The sequence below is a fragment of the Ptychodera flava genome, chromosome 3, assembly GCF_041260155.1.
Source record: "Ptychodera flava strain L36383 chromosome 3, AS_Pfla_20210202, whole genome shotgun sequence".
Taxonomy (NCBI): Eukaryota; Metazoa; Hemichordata; class Enteropneusta; family Ptychoderidae; genus Ptychodera; species Ptychodera flava.
Window position 1 is genome coordinate 48,581,125 of NC_091930.1, and position 24,563 is coordinate 48,605,687.

Consider the following 24,563-nt stretch of genomic DNA (forward strand, 5'->3'; position numbering starts at 1 on the left):
TTGGCTATATTATGTCTTCTTCAGGTACAGATGATGCTGATGTGCAACGGCAGCTGCGTTGTTTTTATGCTAGAGCTAACTTTATTTTACGTAATTTTGGCAATTGCTCACATAAAGTGAAGTGTACTCTTTACAAGAGTTTTTTATATAGCGTTTATTGTCTTAATGTCTGGTGTAACTACAGTGTCAAACAAATGTCTTCACTGAAAGTAGCGTACAATAATGCATTGAGATTGATATTTAATCTGAAGCGTGATACAAGTATAAGTTTAAATTTTGTTAGTAGAAATATTCTGAATTTTACCTCGCTTCACCGTAAATTGTTGTTTGCATTTTGTGAACGGTTGTGGAAAAGCGAAAACCCTGTTATTCGCAGCTGTGTTAATTCCGACTCTTATTTTCAGTCCAGTTTCTGGAAACATTGTAAGAGTATTCTTCATTAAGTTTTTTCTAGTTTTATTTCTCTAGATTTGATGTTGTATTTTTGTACATTTTACTGTATGGGTTTATGGCCTGAAATAAAGAATAATAATAATAATATAAAAAGGGTTATTTTCATTCAAAGATAGGGCAAAAACGGGCTGAGAATCTTACTCTCATCAACGATTACAAAGCTACTTTATTCAGTCGTCTTAATTCAATAGATTTTGTTCACAATTCAGCAAATGATTTAAATTGGAAGGTATTCCACAGAGGCCTAGTCACAGGAAATGGCCAAAACATTATAATTGGAAATGCCATATTTGTGGCCTAGAACAGGTACCGGACCGCATCTTATTTGAGTGTTAATATCTAAAAGAAATCTGGCATATTTTTCTTTGCGAGAAATCACAACTTTGATAACAATACCAATCTCAAAAGATTAGCAATTGCAGGAATTGAAAATGATAATAATGCAACATCTGATATTATATACTGTATTTCACTTCCTTTGTAAAATACACTGTTTGGAATATTAGAAATTCAGATACTCTTGATTGGATTTAACTTACCCTCCATGCCCTGCCATGCTGGGCTACAGCTCAGGGCACTTTTAATTCTGGAATTTATGAAGGGCATGGCAAACGGTAGATGGGGAAAATTTTACCATAATTTGCCAATGAATTTACCACATCACCTGACCGTTTAACTGAAAAATTGATGATTTCAGTAATACTGGTCTATTTCTGGTCTATTTCTGTCTAAATGAAACTTTTGAACTTAAAGTAAATACTAAAAACACTTTAGTTTGCTTTCAAAAAAGTTTATTTTGTCAACAGACTTCGAATAAAGCATACTCTTTCCGCGATACCGATATTTTTCTGTCAAGTTTACAACGGTGTATTATTCGTTACAACTTGTAATATTAAGAAAGTCTTTATTTATTTATCACGTTCTTTGTCTTGTTGCTGTTTTAAATTAGATAAACAAGCTGTAAAATAAAATTGCAGTGCAGACCAAAGTCTGCAGCCGCCGTACCACTATGCGATATTGGTCATAGCGCCCCCTTGCGACCAACAACTCCCTCTGACACAGACAGTTGAAACATGGCAGCTTGTCCACTGCAGGACAGTTTGCCGCCTCCGTATAAAATTCCAGAAAAACTGCGGAAATCATTACCGATGTTGACAAATCAGTGCACCTTAGGATATAAAAAAGACATCGGAATACGCAGGTACGTTTCCGCACACACATATCTGTAAAAATAGTCAGTTTTTATGACAAGTTTTATCAACACAATTGCAAAAGGGAGTAACGTAGCCGACAGTTTGAAATCGATGGATCAGCAAATTTTTCTAAAACTAAAAATTGCAGGTACGGTGGAAATCTTCCTCAAAATGTGATTATTTTGTGTTATAAGTATACAAATAATTATTTTTTCCAAAATTATGAGAAAATATAGTCTCTTGGCAAAATTACAACTAAAATTCAACATCTATAGTCTGTCGGTTGCATTGTGTTGTGTAAAATTAGTCTGGAAAGTTGTAGATTTTCACCAGAAATATACCCGCAGACTTGACATGTTATATTGTCATGTCTGCTTCTATGTATGTTTCCGTACACTCATGCACACATCTGTGAAGTCAAAAAAATTATTCTGACAAATATTTCACAAAAAATTGCAACATGCTATCAGAAAATGAACAAAATTTTAAAAATGATCCATCAGAATCAGTGTTTATTTAAAAACAGTTCGATAAAACGGTCTGTCGAAGTGAGAAGATTATGTTTGATCCCAAATAACACTGGTAAATATCAACAATTGTTGTCATGACAATCAAAAATACACATTTACAGCCTGCCAGAAAATTTGTAGATTTTCACTAGAGATATCCCTGCAGAGTTGACATGATGTGGTGTCATGTCTGCTTATATGTACAGTAGTTTAATACAGTATCCCTGTGTTACAACTAATCTGTATGGATTGTCCTTACACAGTGCAATGAAATGGGGTTCCTCTAACTGACCTTGACCTTTATAGCTGAGAAATTCACCATCACAATTGAAGTGAACCACTCTATTCGCATCGAAATCACAAACATATATGCCATCTTGTTGGTGATCAAAACACAAGCCCACTGGAAACTTAAAGTGTCCCTTGCCAATGTCTCTTATACTTTGCATCTGGTGATTCAAAACATGAACACAATTCCTGCCTTCATCTGATACAAAAATACATTTCTTATTCACAATCAGACCACAGGGATATCTGACTTGTCCTTTTTCAGTTCTTGCAATGTGTTCACCAGATTTATTATATTTTCTCACATATCCATTCCAGTCACCAATGAATATAAAACCATCAGGACTCAAGCAGATACCGGTTGGATTAATTCCTTCTTTGCGTCCAAAACAGTTTAAAATCTTGCTTTGTCCAGAACTCACCACAACTTGACCATTCCCTTGGTCACTCATAAAGTATTGGTCATTGTCTTCATCCACTGTGACATTCCATGGATTAAATGACTTTGGGAATGCATGGAATTGTAAGATGAGATCACAGCAGAGTTTGATTGGATCAATAACCTGAACTCTATGATTGCCTTTATCACATATAACCCATTGACGGTTGTTCTTGATGTAGATTCCCATGGCCCAATCAAACTGTCCCGGCATTGATCCTTCCCCAAACACTTCCAGGATACTTTCCTTGACCGGATAGCCTAGTAGGAAAACGAAAACATAAACAAAGGTCAAAGGTCAATTTGCAAACTACAATTTCTATGAAGTCAAACATTTTCAGATTTCACAAATTTTGACTGAATGCAAACTTTTTTTCTTTACACAAACACATGGAACATTTAAAGGAACAAGTTCCTTACATTATTATGTAACTCACGTGTTTCCATGGCAACACAATTGTATTTTATCGATTGAAATGTGATTTTCAGTCCACAAGGTAAGTCATTGTATTGTTTTGTTGATGTGTTACTGGTGGAGCAGTCAGATTGCAAATAATCTTATCATGACTTGATTTCATCAACACTTTCATAGTTTATTACCGTGTATGTTTAGGGTCTTTTGTAATAAAACCTGATTTTTTTATCAAAATTTTATTTACCAAAATGATTTTTTTTGTTTCATTTGTGATGTCAGCCATGTTAAAATAATTTTTTGTTTACTAGTTTCTATTCCTCCATCCAAATAATGTCAGACTGCAGATCTGTGGTTTCTTTTTATGATGTCAATATTTTGATGCTAAAGGGATGTTTATTTGTTTGTTGTGTTGGCCTTGTCAAAAAATTGTTTTGTTTACTAGTTTCTACTCCTCCATCCAAATAATGGCAGACTGTAGAGCTGTGGTTCCCTTTCATGACGTCAATATTTTTTGATGCGAAAGGGATGTTTGTTTGTTTGTTGTGCAGGCCATGCTAAATGATTTTTGTTAACTAGTTTCTACTCAGGACTGCCATAGTATTTGTCAGATTGTTCCATAGCCATGCCATATTATTATTTTGGTTATATCTCGTGTTTTATTCTTAACTTTGTGTAAGTTTCCCAGAACATGAATGCTATCTGTAAATATTTATGATGTACTTAATTTTCAATACACGAGTTATAGTGATTAATATGTTGGTAATTTGGCCATCTCAAAATTTCTCTTTGTTTAACATGCATTTTCAGCGTATGTCTACATAATTTATAACCACCAGATATGAATTTTATTTGTTCTTCCTGAATGCTGAGGATGTGGAACATGAACCTACTTGGTGTTTCGATCACCATTGTGATTGATAAATCTTTTTTTGTTTCTATATCATATTTAATACCAGGGAAAAGTTCTTTACCATCTTTCTGTGCCCATGATTTTACATAATTTGCAATCCTTCAAATATTTTACCAACATGCTATCTGTGCTGTTATTTCCATTTCTTTTTGTCTCTTTACCATACACTACTGGAGGCCAGTTGTTGTGATACTCAACAAGCAACACAGCAGGCTACTCCAGTCACAAGCCATGTTGCTCAAGTTGCCCAAAAAATCACGTCATATTCTGATATTATACACATACATGTATTCTGATACTGTTTGTAGCTTATTTGAAAATGAAACTTAAAGTCTTTTCATGAGAATTTTCCTTCATGTTTTTACATGGCCACACCAAAACAAAATTTTGTTTAACCCTTTCATCACCAGACAATAGTTCTCCAGTGTATTCAATAAGAAAGGTTCAACTGCTTTACACCAGTGTACAGGGAAATGGGGAAACAGATAAACCTATGTACTTCTTAAAGTGAAAGTATTTTAGCTGTACACTTGTTTGAAGTAATATTAATCCAAACTGGCATCTGTCAAAAATTTCATGATTGATGTGTCATTATTTTCACACAGATCATTCAGGAGACAGAGTTTTTAACTTCCATGATGAATGATACAAAGAGGACTGTACTAGTGACAGAAATGGAGATGATGTCCTAGGTAAAGGTCAATCAGTCTTCCATGGTCAAGTTTATTATGAAGTTCATCTAACACAATTAGTTGTAAAGACTTGGAGACAGATGATGAAGCTAATAAGAGTGTCACCCACTCTACAGATTACATCTCTACCAGTACAAACAACAACAGTGAAGATGCCTTTGGGTTCAAGTGAGCCTGAAATTCAATAGCGTGTACATTTGTATACACAAACCAAACGGTCCTTTTCAGGGCCATCACATCCTCCAAAAAGAGAACTACCGTGTACAAACCATCATACCTTCCATTCTCTAACTTTTCAGAAAGGACAGACATTCTTTAAACATGAAATGCAAATTAAAGACCAGTTTGTTTCGCCATTAAAATAATTGAATATTGCCCTAACACTGAAATAAATTCAACATGAGTGAATCTAAAAACAACATTTACCAGCTATAAATTCAGAACAACACCATTTCCATATCTACCAAAATGACAGTTGTTTTATTTGATTAACAGATACAGGCTGTATCATCAGTTCAAACTGACCAAATAGATACCTCCTGTTAGGAATTAATAAGTAATTGTTTTATCTTTTGATGTGTTATTCACCTCTGGCTTGACAAACTTAGAAGGACAATGATCTTGAATTTTGGTGTCAATGAAGTCTAGCTGTTAGCCCAATCCTGATAAATTACGGTTTGTTTTTGAACTTTGACCCTCACAAACATTAGTGGTACTGAAGATATTGGAAAAAAAAGCTGTCTTACATCCTAAGCTGAAATTAATATTGTTCACTGATTCACCAGAAAAGTAGTCTACAAGTGTTATATATGTGATGTAAAACTGAATATTTCCTTTTGTCATTTCAAATTTACTGACAGACAATAATGTTTATTTGCATACTTGATATCTTTCAGAGTTTTGGTGGTACCATATGGAGGTAAAAGCAAGAAACTCAATGGATGTACGAAGTGCTGGTCAATGCACTATGAATTACTGAATCTAATTCCCATTTATTGAATCACTCTCTTTAAGGATGGGGATTTGGCCAAGGTCCCTCCACAGGACTCTGATTTGACTGTGATGACTTAATTCACTAGGTGACTTAATTAATTGGCACCGTACATTGTGAGTTTGAATCCCATCGAAAATTTACTGAATGTTCTGACTGGGTTAACAGCTCTGCTAGTGTACAAAATTTTCCCTTAGGCTTTCTTTTGCCTGGAGTTTAGCAACATTTTCATTGGTTTGATAAAAGTGTAAGCAATGTGTGGTAGTGAGTCCATGCCATGACCTTAGCATGTGGAGGTGTCACAGTCAGAAATATTATAATAACTAATATAGTTTGGTTATTGAACTACTCCTTTTTGAATGAGGGGATTTAGCTGTGATGACTTCACTGGGTTCTATGTTGTGAATTCAAATCCCATCAAGAATTTACTGAAATTTCACTTGCAGTTCAGCTGAAATCATTGACTCCAGTCTGTAGATTTAATGCTCACTCCTCAATCATCTATACAATAGCCTTCAAAAGTATATTGTTAGTTTCAATTTCACGATCACCTCATCATAAAACCAACAGTGTACTGAAATTTAACCCTTCATTTTAATATTGTTTTAAATTAATATTTATATGACTAGTGTACCTTGCAGGGTTTTATGTTACTATAAATACTTCATGATGTCATGCAGGCCTTCATATGCATGCATGAAGGGCAGGCAGTCTCCTCGGAATTTTTCATGAATGTGTTGTGACTTGTTTAACTGAATATGGAAGATTTATTTCATGAATGTTAATTGTGGCAACTATGTGACTTTTATTTAGTCTTTCAAGTTAGATAAATTATCAACCTGATCAGGTCGAACAGAAAACCCTGTATCTATTGTGTGGAGCATGGAGGCATATCCATATTGGCCGTATGGGAGGCCTACTCAAAATTCCATTACCCTACAGTGTATGTCTTTTTATGGCAATTCCATGCAATGTATTTAGTAACCATACAGTGTAGTAGACTAGTATGATTTGTCGCTGGCAGGTCTTGTTTCATACCAAGAAACCATCCTTATCAAGTTTTGATAACAGTATGACAATTGCAGATCAGTAACGCGGCGGTATGTTTGTTAATCATTTGCTTACAAAGTATGCTTTTGTCAACAAACAGCCAGATCACTCCTAACACTATAGAAACCTGGGCATTTGCAAACTGCCCCAGTCACCCAGCCTACTAGCAACAACCGTGATATATGTCCAAGGGAAGCCATGCAAGCTTTCATGCCAACGATAATTTCAATATTATCTTCCGTTAGAAATGTTTATTAAAACTACATAATGCTTTCATGCCAACGATAATTTCAATATTCTCTTCCGTACATAATGCTTTGTCAATTTTGAATTAATAATTACTTTACTTTTCTGCCATACATACATGTGTACGTGGTCAAGTCTGGGTGATATTCTAAGCAATGTAAACAATCATAGTCGCTCTGTGGATGATGTCACTTTTATTGGCCATGAGTCTTCTTTGTTAATTCGTGTTAGCTAAGACAAGGAATATTTCTCAACTGCATTTTACGCCATGTTTTAGATAAATTCTGAACAAACTTTGTCAACAACTTACACTGAACTTAAATACTACACAGCTAGATAAAAAGCCATGCAGTTTCCAGGACATGCCTATATACAACATGGTCTGTAACAGACTGTGAAAAATAACCTATGGTACAGAAATCTCGGACAGATTTCAGAGTTGTATCAACGTTAGCAGAACGGAATCAGGTCTGTTAGTACAGGACATGTACACAGAGGTGAAATTTCTGACTGTATCCAGGGCTGTGAACTTAACATGGATTTACATCCCACACAGAGTCGTCCTTATACAGGTCCTAAGACAGCTGGAAATTTTAGACCCACATCACTGTGATCATATCACTGCAATGCCTTTGCATTTAGGTGCCGCCAACTATATTTCATCAATTTCACAAAGTCATCACAAAACATGTTTGAAGGCCTATATACTGATTTTACTTATTTTGACCTTGACTTAAAATTTGGAGGGGAAAGTGGAGCTGTTTGTAACTGCCATCCCACTGGAATACATGGAAAAATGTGCCCTCCACTGAATTTTGATGCCCACTGCGCTCTAGTATCTATGGTCTGCCTTAGCACTCCCTACAACAATTCAATCTCCCCACTACAATCTCCCCTCTACTGACATTCCCCATTGCCCACTATGCCAACTAGGCACCCTAGACCAATGCAAAACAATGCGAACAGCTAGCAGTACACCTTGGAACATTGCTCCCCTCTAAGTTAGGCGCTTCTCCACTGAAGTTTTGTCAACCACCTGCCGCTTTCCCCTCCCTCTATGTATTTTCTGGTACCCACTGTCAAAAATTTCTCCCTGGCCACTGAAAATAATCAAATTTCTTCCCCGCCCACAGTAAATATCAATTTTTTTTCTGCCCGCCTGCTGATTAGTTTTGAAATTTGCCTGCCCGCCAAAAAACAGCGCAGTCACACACCTTTTTGCATGAACAGCTCAATTGGCATCATGGCTGAGCATTGCTGGATACAGATCTATATCTTCTCCTGTCACAGCCAATGTGACGTCTTCGCTGGCACAGATCTTTACAGATGTATGTATCTATCCAGGCTGTCACAGCCAATGTGACGTCTTTGCTGACACAGACCTTTACCACAGGGTTGTGTCAGGGTTGCACAGCTAGGGCCTGATACAGGGGTGCACGCATTGCTAATTGCCATATACTAGGTAAAGTATAAGCACAGCTATAGGTACTTGTTCTAATTATTTCAAAGTTTCTGTTGATGTATACTACTTCAAGCACATGGTAATTAGCAACAGCTCCATCGTCAAACTTCTGAGATGCTTGTTTGATTGAAGATGTAATTCTCTAGTAAGAAATTGGCAAAAGTTTTGAAAGTATAAGTTACCAGTGGATCAGGGCACTGGAGAAGAAATTAAGGTGTAGATCGCACCTAGGGGACAGATATATTAGGACTCTAAGCCTTTTAGTTCAGTTTTGGTCAATTGCACTTATGCAGGCTCATTTGAAGCTCTTAGAGTGAAGTTTTCACTGGCCTAGTTTCCTGAAAATTGGGAGTTGTATTTTTGAATATCAAATATTGATAATATTGGGTAATCTGTTTTCTAGTACCAAAATTTGGACGGTTACCCCCAATTTGTATATTTATTTTGAAATAATTGTGTCGAAAATTTGAGGAAAATTTGAGCGAAGGTTTCAATCGAAGCTTATTTTTGAGCAGTGAATTACATCAAGTAATTTTAGTTTTCTACCTTTACTCAGAGTGATATCTTTATACATGAGAATCCTACAGTACATGACATCAAAAATGCGCAGATATGAATTTGCTTTGGAATCACACAGAGTTTTATCAATTATGTACCAAACCTTTCAAAACATGATTTTTCATGCTGTGTGGATTAAATCTGCCACAGTCCATTATTATTAGCACACTCTAAGTTGGTAAATGTATGACGTCATACATTTCGGTCCTGTCTGGACAAATGCCTCATATTGGTATGCCTCATAGAAATCACGGCAGTTGCTCTGAATGAACAAACAATTTTTCATCAGAGAATGCACTGTGCCACCTTCAGTTTCAACGCATTTTACGTCCAGCTACTGAAACAAGCATCTTACTATATGGTACATCAACTTAAAGCGGCACTTTTCAATCCCAGGTTTTCGCATTAGTGGAGTTCTCCTCCCAGTCAAACACATGGCCAGTACGATGTTTGATTTCTATTACATTAATTACACAAACTGATTTCAATCTTTTGTCACCTTTTGCTAATCCTGCAAATAGAGCTTATATAACCGTTTGATTGACGGTCGGTTCAAATTGCCAACGGTCATTTATTCCTCAGCACCACACTCTAATTTCCTTAAAAAACGTCTTCCAGTCACGTTAGAATTTGAATATAACCACAGAGTTCGGTCGGCAGCAGCTTCGTGCTGACCGCTTGGCAGTCTGTCAGCGTTTTTGAGGTCGGAAAAAACTAAAAAGTGGCATTTTCTGGAGCATGTGCCCTCATGTTGCCTGTTTGGTGTCCACTCACACAATGAACGCCGCCATAGGTTGGCACCCTTTTAAGGGAGGCTCCGCCTTTAAGCCTTTGACATTATATCAGGTGAAATGGAAGTTTGATTTCAGAACAGTTAAAGACTGTGCGTATACACCCATTGTATTGATTATGTGTAAGAATGTCTGGCACTTTTAATGGTAGGTGTGACCAGGATGCCTCTACTTCAAAACAATGGCCCACAACTAAATGCTGTGGATTCACAGCTGGCTGGTGTTGCCTTTTGATCACATATGGCTTGTTTACCACTCTGCAACAATAGTTAGCCTTCATAGAAGCAGACAGCACAATTCTTTTAAAGTAAATTACAATTTCCAAGCAGCATAGGTCTTAAGTCCTCCATACAAGCTTTTCAAATGTTTGGAGATAAAAATTGATTAAAATTATGAACATGTAATGACGACACAATGTAGGAATTTTATCAGAAATTACATTCAAATCTACTAAGTCAGTATTTTCCCTCAGTATTTCTTGAAAGAGATGAAACTGACCAATTTGTCTTTAAGCCATGAAGATAGTGATGCCATATTACAAATATTTTCTTGCATTCATACATACAAGTCTAAGTCATAATACCCAGGTGAAGTCAACTGGTAAATTCATCAATTTTACAAAATCATCACAAAATATATTCTCTTAAGCTGATATATGCTGATTTTAGATATTTTAATATTGACCTTTTAGAAGAGAAAGGGAAGCTGTTTGTAACTGCCCCCTCCCACACCTACCCTCTCATTGAATTATAATGCCAACTGCCCTCCTCTATGGTCTGCCCACTCCCCACAGCAGTTCAAGCTACCCACTTCCATCTCAAATCCCCATCACTGACAGTTCTCTACTGTTTCTTTTCAGATTTGCTAATCAGTTCTATTGAGAGCCCTGTGCAGTCTGGGTAACTAAGAGGTAGATGAGTGCAGCATACTGATTATTTTCGAATTTATATATTTACTGATTTCCTGTAATTAAGACATATAACTACCAAATAGATTTATTGTAACCATATTTCTGAAATTCATTGATCATACTTACATTTAGTTATACTGAAAGTTTATGAGCATGATAATCTGATTGTTAACTCATTAATATATTCAGCAACTCTCTGTAACTAGGTCTCATGTAAAAGCTCAATTCACTGAATTTGATGAGAGTTGGAGAAATACTAGTCCTGCTTAGTTTTGCTTTTTTCTGAAAATTTGATGAGCATGAAATATTGATCATTGGCTTATTTCCATATTTAATTAATTTCATGGGGTCATCAATACTGAGTGCATTGAATTTGAGCAGACTTCTAGGATACATTTATCAAGCTTAGCTTTGTTCATACTGTAATTTTATTAATGACATGTTGATAAATAGCTCATTTACATAATTAATGAAGTTTTGTAATAAGTTCATGTGTCAAAACTGAATTGTAACAGTTGTCTGAGGTACACTGGTACTGTCACTGAGATTTAGTAAAGCTTAATGATTGATGAGCATCAGACGCGATAAGTAGCTCATTTGCATATTGCATTATTCAATATTTTAAAATTAGGTCAAATGTCAAAACTGAATGCACTGAATTTGAACACCTACGACATTGATGAATGACCTGTGTCTGTGCGCACTTTGATTGCACACATACAGCGTCTGTGATTTATGATAGCAAATGCATAAAGCGATAAAGGACCAGAACAACCTCTGACCTTTGACCTGTGGTAGTTAGAGATGTCTGTACTTCTGAACAACATCCATCACTGTGGCAAAGCAAATATTTGGACTGACCCTCTACATATGTTTGAAGAATATAGTTTAGAGAAGCTGGAGTCAACGATTTCACTTAAAATATTTTGCTTATTGTATGAGCCAAGGAAAAAGTAAAAAAAGTAGAAAAGTTGTCCCATGGCCAGCAATTTAGAAAGCAAATTGAAAATTACACTCAAGTCATTCACTGCCATCTCAGGGCAATGGAATACCGGATCTCGCTGAATTCACATTATACATCTCTCTAGCACAGGCTAATTGGACATTATTTGTTCTGATTTTTCCAATTATGATCAAAAATTAATCATGAATATTGAAAAGTTATCAATATGAATGTTACAGAATAATAAAATCTTACTTTTTTTTCAAAAAATGTCGTCTATTTTGTGTAAATATCTTCCGGAAACATCAGTGTTGTTCAATATGATTATTAATGAATTATGATTATGATTACAAAATCATATTTTACACATTGTAATCCGCTTATGTAAACAACCCTCTATAAACCCTTATTTAGTTCACAATCTGTGCAAAAAATATACAAGTGACACCATTACCCATGATCAGTCTACGGCGAAAGTTACTACTATATTGTGCAAATATGAACAAAATGCGTATGGCATTCTCAATTATGATTATGGAAATATCGACAATGCTGAGAGGCAGAGAATTAAGATCAGTTTGAGACTAATGATGCCCCTGTTTTTATTTGTGACTGAAATCGAAGCAGATGAGAATACAGCGTCGTTGACGCTATTTTTATATTTAAAGGGGATAACGTCAAGGATTTGTGGGAGATATTGCTCGGAATGGGGAAAACCTTCAGGATTCGTGTCTTTGCAGTGTAGAGGGAGGTTTAGTCTGTACCTGCAAGTACTGCTTCTATTAGCATTTGAGTGCCAATATCTCGTTCTTTACCACCTATTTGTAAGGATATGTAATCGTAAGGACTGTTCAGAATTTACCTCCCATAGACGATGTATGGCCTGAAAAAATACGACTGGACAGTAAAGTTTAGCCCTGATAGGTAATCGGAGTAGCGCTTTTCACCAGTTTGCCGGAATATAGGTAGAAAAAAGCTAAAAATAGATTGATAACTTTTGGTTCACGTCATACCACTTTTAAATCGCTCGATTGTAACCACAGGCTACAGGTCGTGATTTTATGTCCCTTAGCTGTTTGATTTATGAGCTGCTATTCACACACCTTGTATATATTCAGCATGGCGAGTACCGTTCACCTCTGTACCTTGTACCTGCCGGAACATTAAGCTATAAGTAGTCCTAGGTGTATGTATTGAGTGCTCAGATGTTATCACGCATCACATGACATTCACGACATAACTAGATAACCAAATTATTATGGTGCTCCTTAACATATATTTTGCAAGGATATCAATGTGATTGAAACAGCAATAAAATATAGCTACTGTCGCCCCCCAGGCGTCACGACCTCTGTTAAACACCACCGTACGCACACTCTTCAACTGTACACGAATTACGGTGTTTTTGGATTAGATTACAGAAACCACGTGCACACGCTAACTTTTCAGCTGGTGCTCAATCGCGGATAATTAGCATATCACCCACCTTGTGTAATTCGTTCTACATCACTCCGCACTCATTGATGAGTGTCTCCCTGGCTTCACGTTTTCAATCACAGGTGTAGCCTGGTTAGTTACGTATTCCCTCTGCATCATCAGTTTTTGAACAGCTTCATGCAGGACTAGTACTACTTTGCTGTCAGCAGAATGTTTACCGGTATGAACTTTCAGCTGGACAAACTCAGATGTGTCATCTGCCGCTTTGAAGAAAGAACTGGTTTCAGAGTTCAGAGTCATTCTGAGTTCGTCCCGTGTTCTTTGAAACTGTCTGAACTTTCCTCCATTGACTTGGACATCAGCTGTGACTTTCCATTGCTTTGTGACAAACGTTGATCTGTGGCCCTGTAACTCCTCTACACTGAAGTCATCTCTACTCAGTAATTCAGAGATGGTTTGGTTGTCCCGTATCTGCATCCGTGACAGGAGTAGATTTAGACTGTCCACTGTATGGTGCCGGGTAATATCCTCACGCGGTGCAGACTTCAGTTCATTTATTGCAGCAACACTACGTCGACGAGATGGAGTTGGCACTGAACCTATTGAGATGAATGCAATCAAAATTTGTAAAAATATTGACTGTATATTGTAGGATGCTATTAGTATTGTAATATATGAATCTCCGGCTCAATCAGCAAAAGTATTGTTTCTGATAATTCTCAATGAGAGATGGGGAGAACAAGGAGTTTGTATATCCGTGATCGGTTGTGTCTTGTGAATTAGGCACAGCGGACTTAGTTTAGCAGGAATGATAAATCATGACTCATTAGGGAAAGACTGCATTAACTTGCGTGGTACCTGAAACCCGGGTCCTTGCCTCACCAACTTGGGTGACAAACAGAAGACTTTTAATCCCCCCAAGGTGTTTATGTTCCATTGTTATGTTTATCTTATCCAGCTGGTGCCATTGTAATGTAATTGTAGGAAAGGCAGGTCTGTGAAATTGATCCTCTGATAACTGACCAGGGAAATAGGGTATTCCTAAGTTAATGGAGCTTTCCCGTAATGTTTATTCATTATAATACAGACAAGGTAAAAAAAGCTCATATGTTCTATCGTTGCGGCTGAACACCTCCAACAAAGCAGACTCGCGTGAACATGTGATGCAAAGGAAAATATCAGCAGAATTATTTATTTCAAAAGCATTTGCAAAAGAGGCAGAAAATGTTTAAGTGTACAAAAATATTATTTTCCCATGTTTTGGTTCGTGAGCGAGCAGAATGTCTATTTTATATTTCTGTCATTAATGCTGGCTAGCAAAATGCATCCCAGCAGTTGTTAAACAAGTTTTGTCTTGCGTTTGTTACTTGGCCAGTCAAAATTTTGTGTCGTTACATGTTTGACAATTCGATGGAATCTGCATTTTTTCAATAGATGATTATTCTATTCCCCAGCACTAGCTTCCTCGAAGGTGAAATATTTTATGAAAATAAGAATATGTCTTCACGCGACATTTCTCTTAAAACGTAGGTTGAGAACACGGATGTATTTCACCATTTTACCTTGTCTATTCACTTCAATAAAGGAAGTCCGGCTACTTACTCGTAAATATCACTGTCTAAACTATTGGAGAAATAAACTGCCTTCACTATACATTTAAGCAGAATGTTTCAAACTGTTACCTGTGATCAGTGGCATTTCTCTCTTACAGAGTAGATACTCCTGTACTGGAATGTAGATATCAAGGGTTAGGTAGTGAGCTTGAATCTTGCTGAGTAGTGTTGGTGTGATGACTGTAGAATGGATGGTTTTGTCCAGTCGTCCACTGATATACTCACTCCACAGGGCTTCCAGTGCTTCTAAGGATCCACATTTCATCACATATCGGATACTTCCCTTGTCAACTTTCGTCACTTCCAAGTCGTTGTGTACATCACTCAGAACTCTGCCAGTCCCCTCGGTTGTCGGTCTATTTTCTTCTGTATGGTAGAATCTATTCTCTACGTTTGACATGGATGCACCATTCACTGCATGTCCTTGCGAAGTTCCAACTTGTACTCCGATAGTACCTGAAAAAATATTAATCAACATGACTGGCCCGTCCAGTTTTAATATTTATTTATTTGAACAACTTTTCCATCATGACTTTATTGTATGATTGATGAAAATTTGTTGCTAATATCCTGCCCAATGCAATGATCTATTCATAACAGGAAATAACGTTATAAGTGTTATCGGTCGGATTTTTTATATGTAAAATCTTAAATGCGAATTCAAGCCGTAGCTAATATCAGGGGATTCAAGACAAGTTAGTTTCAGTTACTACGAGTTAAGCTCCCTATAGGCTTTGAATTTATTAATGCTTGCTTACTTCGAAACACAAGCCAGGGTTAAAGTAAAAACCCGCTAAGGGAAGTGTGCTCGGCATGGAGATCAACATTGATGGTGCTTATCAATACCAACTCAGCCAAATATACTATAATAACCGGAACGAAACAGGCACACTGGTTGCCCACAATCTGCTCAGGTATAAAGGCAAGAGAAATATTTAGCTTACTCAATAGAAACTACTAACTCTTTAAAGCTCCAATACCTGTAACTTTTAGTGTATTTTTGGTATGGTTGTTCTGTTTGAAATATACAGTTTCTTGTTCTACCACCAATTTCATGACAGGTGAAAATTCCTAGCGTTCCTAGCGTTTGTCTACATAACCCGAATATGTGTGGAGTGGTCCACGTTATTGTTTTTCACGACTGGATTTACCACCGTACGGTAAGCATAGAAAATACAATTGTGCACAACGTTGTGGAGGCATATGCTTTCCATTCCGGCATAACTTTTGGAAAAGGAAAATGAGACATTAGTCTCTTTCTCCTGAACAAAAGACGCTAAAAGCTTGATCGAAGTCAAAGCTTTTAACGTCGGCCTCTCTGCTATTGCTGTTGTCAGAGAACGAAAATACTTATAAATTGCGAAATTCAGTCCGATGTATTGGCATATTAAAATTTATAGAAGCTGCAAAAAACAATTAGCCTAGGGTTTGTGACTCCACTCTGCCAATACAATGACATCTGTTTTTAAAATTGACAAGTTAAATCAGCCACATCTGCAATTTTTGAAAACTTTCATACATCACGAAGTCATGCAAATTGGATAGGCTGTTTTTTTCCAACAAATTACCGCTTACTGCGAAGAACTATTTCAGCAACTAGTAAACATTTGCCACAAGTGAGTGAATGTCTGCATACGTTTACAACTGAATTAGCACAGAAAAATGACACTTACAAAGTTCTCGAGCTGGACTTTGTGAATGTTGAGAGGTTAAAACATTGCCTGCTGAAGTAGATGGTTGACCGTCGAGACTTTCTTGTTTGTTTGATTCTGTGAAGAAAAGAAGTTAAGTTGAAAGGCGGTGAGACATTGCAAAATTGCAAATATCTAGAAAGGCATGATTTAGATGACGAATATGTAGCTTTGTCGTCTAGTATTTTCAGCGCAGACGTGATGATACCAATGCGACCTTCAACTCGGACTAAGCCGTCTTTCTTCACAAAGCCGCCGAGCCACACTTGGTAAATAATAATCTATTTTCTGATCGTGATATCCTGATGTCACATTCATGAAGTGGATGAGTTGAATGCATGATAAGAAGCTCTGCAATCCTTAAGCTAGTTGCATTATAAAGCCTCTTACCTCCAGTCAAATGTTTGGGGATCTGGCCTCCTAATGCCATGTGTTGCAATGTCGACTGTTCTAGATGTTCTCCCATCACCGTTACGAACTCAGAGTTCGCGTTCCTCAACTCTTCCATTACTGTAGTCTTCATAATCTCTCTCATCTGTTTTGCATTCTTCAGATACACCGCGTAATGTTCAATGATGTGTATTATCTTGGCCTTTAGCGCCTTTGGGCCTTTACGCATTTCAACGACTATGTTTCCCGGTGATATTTAAAGTATTTCTTGATGAAGTAGTCTCCTTCCGACGCAGTAGGGAGTATTATCGGTTTTCCACTGGCTATCGTTGCAACGATAACACTCAGTGAATTGATCGAAGGCAGTGGAATAACGACGAGATGTGCGTGCAGTAGTACCTTTTCAAATGAATTATTTTGGAGTCCTTTAATTATCACTGTGAGATTCGAGTGTGGTTTCAAACATGCCTTTATTTCTTTGTCGTCATGTTTATTCATACACAGAATTTCCCATTTCGGTGGTTCACTCTCCAGTTTTTCGTAACTTTCAGCCACGATATTTAGGGCTTTCGGAACGACGGCGCGATGATTCAATACTGATATGGCATTCTTTTCAAAGGGAGTCATAATTCGAAAATTGTGACTGTCAGGAGGGTTTCTAGGGACAGGCATATCGAAGTAACGTTCATCTGGTAGTGGTACAAGTTGTAGGTGCTTGGTCGATGGGTCGCGATACGTAGCGTCAAAGTGATCAAATATTTTTGGACCAATTGACAATACAACAAATGCACTCTGGTTTTGTTCATCGAGGCATTCACGTCTGTATTCAAACTCTTCTTTGTCATAAGGAAACATCTCTTTGGTTAGTTCGTCTGGATTCCATACATTGACATGAATGTATTCTGCATTTGGAAGTACGTTGTCTTTAATGTGAACAGCGACGGATGAAGATACGATGCCGAATCCGAAAATGAACTTCAAGTTTGGAATATCTTTTAGATTCGGATAGAAGGTTGTATGCGCCGAAAGCCAAAAGTAGCTTGGTTTCTCCTTCTTAAAGAGAGCATTTCTCTTTGGTAAAACTAACGTAACTCCCAGTCGTTCTGCCTCCTTCTCTGTTGTGCCATTTGCATCTAAAACTGTACAATGAATGGTGAGTCCAGACGATTTCAACTGGTCAAGTAGTTGGTAAAGTGCAGCTGCAATGCCGCCATGGATCGGTGAACCCCATCTCTCTAACAAAATAAGCGCCGTCGGTGAGTTCACGTCAACATCCAATTTCTGGAAATGAAAATATCGGTCATGTGAAACTAAACCTATAGCTTCAATTTGTGAATTTTCGAGCATATACCTCACACAGGAAAACATGTAAGGAAATCTATATATGGACGAAACGTTGTGTCATGGGGTGATTGGCTTAATGGGAGCATAAAGTGATTATACACACCTGTAAATCGGTATATTAGAAAATGTTCTCTGATAGAAAACTTTTGACAGAAAGAGAGTCATTTGGTCACCTAAACATGTTTCATTCCCCGGCAGATTAACTTGGCTCCATTTTATTCGGAGAACAGATCCTAACTACATGTCTGTAGTGTGATTGACCCGATTGTAAATTCTGTCTTCCCTAATCCTACTTTTTTGTCTTAATGCTGAGTATTCCAAACATCACCTTCGTATTACATGCCACCTTTGTTCACGCAAACACTCACTGTACTCCAAATGTAACTTCAATGGAGAGAGATATATTTGACATGCTTTTTGCTTTGACTCTGTTACTATTGAGGTGGTAGTTTTTCAGCATATTTCTAGAAATATTTTGGGGATTGTAGCGAAATAAGACTGCTAGCGTTTTCACAATTTTATATCTATGCAAAGACCTTCATCGAATATAATTTCACAACATCATTACATGTCACCTTCTTCAACTCAAACTGAGGTTTATCAGATCAAGACATGCACGCATATGATTTAGAGCACGGAATCATGTCAACATTAACTTGCCTGTGTGGTTCAATATGAAATTGAAGACGTTTTTTTTGGTCATTGTTTCTACGTCATCAATATCAATCGCACTTACCGGCATTTTCTTCTGTATCACTTCCCCACCGTTTTTCCTATTACTATCATCATCATCCTCATCGACGTCATTATCACCATCTCCAGTATCATGTTTCCTTTTTTGGCCCTCTCCAGCTCTACTCCCGCTGGCGATGACTCCCGCCATGGTGTAAAGTCACATATCGTGGAACGCTGCAGTGTAAAAAGGGAAACACTTAAACTTTTGTGCAAACTTTCGTTTTATTTTATTAATTTATTTATTTCAAACCATCCAACAGGCGAACCCAATTCCAGGATGAGGAACCCATAGCCCACTGTCCAATGGAGCAATGAGAAGTAAAGTGCCTTGATCAGGGGTTCAACACCGTGCTGCAGTCATAAACCCACCATTCTTTGACAGTGAGTCCGTTACTCTGGATCTACCGGGTCTTGAAATGACCATGATCCTCCGATAATGAGTCAGGTACCTTAACCACTGCCAACGGTGCTTCCTCGATTGAACTTTCAACCAGCCTTTTACCAAATCATTAATTCAAAAATAAAGATCAGGGACCAGCGCGCAAAGCTTGGCGCGAGAGAAAAAAATTACCTATTATTTACCATCCTTATGTTAGCTCTATGGCGAATTTTTTTTCCTATAAACTAAGAATAATGATTTTTCTCTCACTCCATGAGCTTTTAAATGCCCCCTTTCCTCAAAGAGGTGGATCAGAAAAGAATAGTTAAAAAATGCCTGGCACATTCTACCAAAAAATACAAACACTGAACCTGAGAGGTATATCGATAATTCACTACTCTGTAGGATTTCTCTGCCCCTAGAGAATGCATACATACTGTATCTAATGTCATTAAATCTATAACGTTGCTGATATGCTCTCATCAGTGAGCACTGATGATTAGTCTAATCAGTTTTTCCTGGTCAATATATTGTTGGCCGAGTTTGTCGGCCCTTCAACGTCATCACAAGTAGAACCCACGCCAACTTCTCACCTCCTGTCCTGTGTCCTGCCACTTTGAGGTCATGACCCTGTCAAGTTGCGATATACAATGCTGATAATTGTGCTTACTGAATGCTGAGACTCTGATGTGTTTATATGACAATATAGCCTCTGGTCTTTTCTTCGCTCTATGGTTCCCTCAGGAAAGAAAACTACTTTACAATACACCATGATAAGACGTGATATGTGACTGTCTTTTATCCATGCGTAGGAACCATATTGCCTCGTGAAAGTCTACAATCTGACAAATAATGTCATCATGACAAATATCAAAAAGTTCTAGATGCGTTTAAAAAGAACAATGAGCGTGTGTGAGCTTCTAAATTATCATTCAGATGAAGCGAAAATGTGCTAATTTTGAACTGGTCGAATAACTATATACTGCCTAGAAAAGGCCTGCTTTATTAGAAATGAATAACAAATATGCCTGTATAAACTATATTAGTTGATTATCCTGAAAGGAACTGTGTACGGGTAACCAAAACTAGTACATGTCACGACATGACTTCAGAGACAGGCACACGGTGTTATTTGAGACAGGTGGCTATAATACGTAGCCAAAGATGAATTGCTCTGTGTCAAAGGTGTGACTGTATTGTAAAGCTGCGATAAAATTTCATTCCAGCTGTCTTAGTTTTGTCCACCTAATTTGCAGTAATTTGTATAGCATTCGCTTGAAACTGTTTGACGGAATACAATAGCATCACATGGTTTCCTATGAGGTGAAATGTATTGTGTCGAAGCGGCATTTCATCTCCATGGAAACAGCAGGTTTTAACCCATGCTATTTCTCTCCGTCTTATAACACAACGTAGCATATAGAGTCAGACTTGTCACCATTCATTTTAAAAATATACGACCTCCGTATATCAATTGTGTCGGTACCTGGGACGACATACTTCAGTGCATGCAGTGTGTGTCTTTTCAAATTGCAAGCACTGTCATTTATTACCTGGCAAGCTTGTTGACCTTTCAGCGCCTTCGGATAAACTCGTCTGGTTCCCTGTCCCCTTTCTACTGCTGGCTGCGCTGTGCTGAAGGGGCAGGGAACCAGACTATCAAATAAACCAGGTTCGGATTAAGCACAGGTAACATTACATGCCTAGTGTGTCATGATCATTTTAGCTTTGTTGGAGCGTAACATGTTTGTGTTAACGACGTTGGATTTTTTATTGTTTAAACTACATTTTTTTAAAAAAATTATCTCTACGATTTGACGAAAAGGTGTGTTTTTAGCACCGAGGGTGTTTAATTTACTTACATCTCCGGCAAGTCCATGGTGAGGGTTGGAATTGGCGATGACTGAATCTTTTATTTTCATCAAAATACACACCCTGGACAACAAATATAGTTTTCAGTCTGACGTAATCACCTTGTGACGTGCAGGTGAATATCATACAATGAATTGCAGCCCCATTATATTTATACTGTTATGTGGTTTATCGACATTTAATGCATAAATATTCTAGAAGCCGGATTGTCTGTGTAAAACATGTAATTTCACCATTTTAGACCAGAAGTTGTCAAGTTTAAAATAGTTCCGGTTCACTTTTAGTCAAATGATGACTATGCAGTTCGTTACGTCGTCAACGAGTTAACATCCTTCAACGTTCGATATATGATGCGTGCAATGTATATACAATACATACTAATTACTTCTTCTTTGACCATCGACTGAAACAGATTAAAGCTTGTCGAAATAACAACTAGACAGAAAAAAATCTCGAATGTCGCATGCGTTGTCTGTGTGTCACGGGGGGAAAATCACCGTGGTCATCTTGCCCGACAAATATAAAGGTATAGTGAGGTGACTCAGCGGTATGGACATACGATCCCCGATTGGTCTGCTAGATTACAGTGATATACTTCGTCCTAGGGCATTGCGAAGGTATTTGTGAACGACATTGTAATGTCCGGGCATTACAATGTCGTTCACAAATACCTTCGCAAGTGGGCGTGTTACAACATGTCTAAAACCCAGTCAACTCTGTCGCCTGGCAAAATACCTATGATCTGATTATAATGTCAGACGCTCTTTCCTTACTGTAAAACATGACCTCTGATCGATTGATTTTAGTTTTCATCTTCTAAACATGGAAGTGTATGGCATTTAATAAGTGAGAGCTATGACGCCTTTCAGTTTGACTTTTATGGGCGTTGGCTTTTTCTAAACACATGTGTCTTTTTATGTTTAGGTCACTTCCATTTCTGAAACGGGTCAAGGTGTCGTAGCATGTACTGAAACCTATTCTTGAATGAAGTCACAATATGATTGGGTTTTCATTTTAATGTTTAATTTTTGCATCTCCTTGTGTTGGCTTCTTGGCTGGTGTTTTTGTGGTCTACGGATCTCTGGACTTTACGCCTTCAACTGTCATTGAATATCTAGTAATCAGTGACGGTTTACATAAAATAGGGGACCGTCAATTCTATGTCCCTCCAAGCATAGTGCTAGTAATGTTAAAAGAATGCCAGATCATTTCCCTCGGCCGAGCAATAATCTATGGGCGGGAAATGAAAATAAAGTCTGTCTTCATTTCCGCTTTAGACACGAATTTTGGCTGAGCTAATGCTAATAATGCAAGATTTTAGGCTAATGAAAACTATGTATTGATGATGATTCATTAAGAAAGTATTTTTGTATTAAGACAGTGTTCATTAATACTGTTTGCATAAACAAATACATAGTATGTCAAGGAAATATAGCATTTGATGGACCTACCACCCTTTCAGACGAAATACAACCACTAATCTACAGCAACGCTTCCCTGACGAATGTCTCTGGCAAATTGTTGAAACAACGTTTCAGTGTTACAATACCCGAGGCATTTGTTTGACATTTCTATTCTAACGCGATTTTGTCAATACTAGCACCTGAATGCTTAAACGATATCGTACTCTAACTTGTTCGATAACAGTGTATCTTACCTGAAAAAGTTGACTGGAGACAGTGACGCGAACCCACCACTGACACCAATGGTTATGTCGTGTTTTTGTACTGTCTTCTTAGGGAACACGCCCAGTATTCAAAATTATTCAACATGGAGCTCATGAATTATGACAGCATACACTAGCGTCACATAGTTTCCTATGAGGTGAACTGCATTGTGTTGTTGCGGAATTTCATCTCCATGGAAACAGCAGGTTTTAACCCATGCTATATCTCTCACTCTTAAAACACAACTTAGAGTCAGGCTTGTCACCATTCACTCTAAATATAAACGACCTCGGTATATCGAATTTGCCGGTACCTGGGACGACAAACTTCAGTGCGTGCCTTATGAATAGCATGCACACAGTCATCTATTACCCTGGCAAGCTTGTTGACCTTTCAGCGCCCTCGGATAAACTCGTCTGGTTCCCTGTCCCCCTTCTATCGCTGCCTGCGCTGTGCTGAAGTGGCAGGGAACCAGACTATCAAATACACCAGGTTCGGATTAAACACAGGTAGCATTACATGCCTCGTGTATCATGACCCTTATAGCTTTATAAACGACGGTGGAATTTTCGTTGTTTAAACAACATTTTTTGAAAAATTCTCTCGACGATTTAACGAAAGGTTTTATTTAACACCGAGGGGTATAAATATTTTAGAAGCCGGATGTCCTATGTAAAACATGTAATCTGATCATTTTAGACCAGAAGTTGTGAAGTTTAAAATAGTTCGGGACCACTTTTAGTCAAATGATGACTAAGAGGACCGTTACGTCGTCAACGAGTTAACATTGAATCCTATAGGTGTGTAACGTTCGATATATGATGCGTGTAATGCATATATGGTAAATAAAATATACTGATTACTCCTTCGATCATCGACTAAAACAGATCAAACATGTCGAAATAACAACTTGACGGAAAAATGCCGAATGTCGCATGCGTTGTGTGTGTATCGTTGGGTAAAATCACCGTGGTCATCTTGCCCGAGAATATTTTTTCTGGTTACAAATCGTAGAGTGAGGTGACTCAGAGGTATAGACATACGGTCACCGATTGGTCTGCTAGATTACAGTGATAAACTTCGTCCTAGGGCATTACAATGTCGTTCACAAATACCTTCGCAAGTGGGCGTGTTACAACATGTATAAAACCCAGTCAACTCTGTCGCCTGGCAAAATACCTATGATCTGATTATAATGACAGACGCTCTTTCCTTACTGTAAAACATGACCTCTGATCGATTGATTTTAGTTTTCATCTTCTAAACATGGAAGTGTATGGCATTTAATAAGTGAGACCTATGACGCCTTTGTCCATCAGATTGAGTTTTATGGGCGTTGGCTTTTTCTAAACACATGTGTCTTTTTACATTATAATGTTGAGGTCACCTTTGAAACGGGTCAAGGTGTCGTAGCATGTACTCAAATCAATTCTTGAATGAAGTCATAATATGACTGGGGTTTTCTTTTTAATGTTTAATTTTTGCATCTCCTTGTGTTGGCTTATTGGCTGGTGTTTTTGTGGTCTACGGATCTCTGGATTTTAAGCATTCAATTGTCATTGAATATCTAGTAATTAGTGACGCT

General features: G+C 37.6%; 1 protein-coding gene and 1 long non-coding RNA gene across 2 annotated transcripts in view; both read right to left on the bottom strand.

The window, feature by feature from the left end:
- LOC139127002 (uncharacterized) overlaps positions 1 to 24,563 on the bottom strand; it is a 41,810-nt gene that overhangs the window by 4,313 nt on the left and 12,934 nt on the right. The gene's annotated exons all lie outside the window — the stretch shown is intronic.
- LOC139130191 (uncharacterized) lies at positions 603 to 23,197 on the bottom strand. Its single transcript, XM_070695938.1, has 7 exons — positions 22,969 to 23,197; positions 19,062 to 19,234; positions 16,982 to 18,262; positions 16,574 to 16,669; positions 14,970 to 15,356; positions 13,337 to 13,886; positions 603 to 3,143 (listed from the first exon to the last, which is right to left on the bottom strand). The coding sequence occupies exons 3-6, from the start codon at positions 17,208 to 17,210 to the stop codon at positions 13,357 to 13,359; spliced, it is 1,242 nt and encodes a 413-aa protein (XP_070552039.1). The 5' UTR covers positions 17,211 to 18,262; positions 19,062 to 19,234; positions 22,969 to 23,197; the 3' UTR covers positions 603 to 3,143; positions 13,337 to 13,356.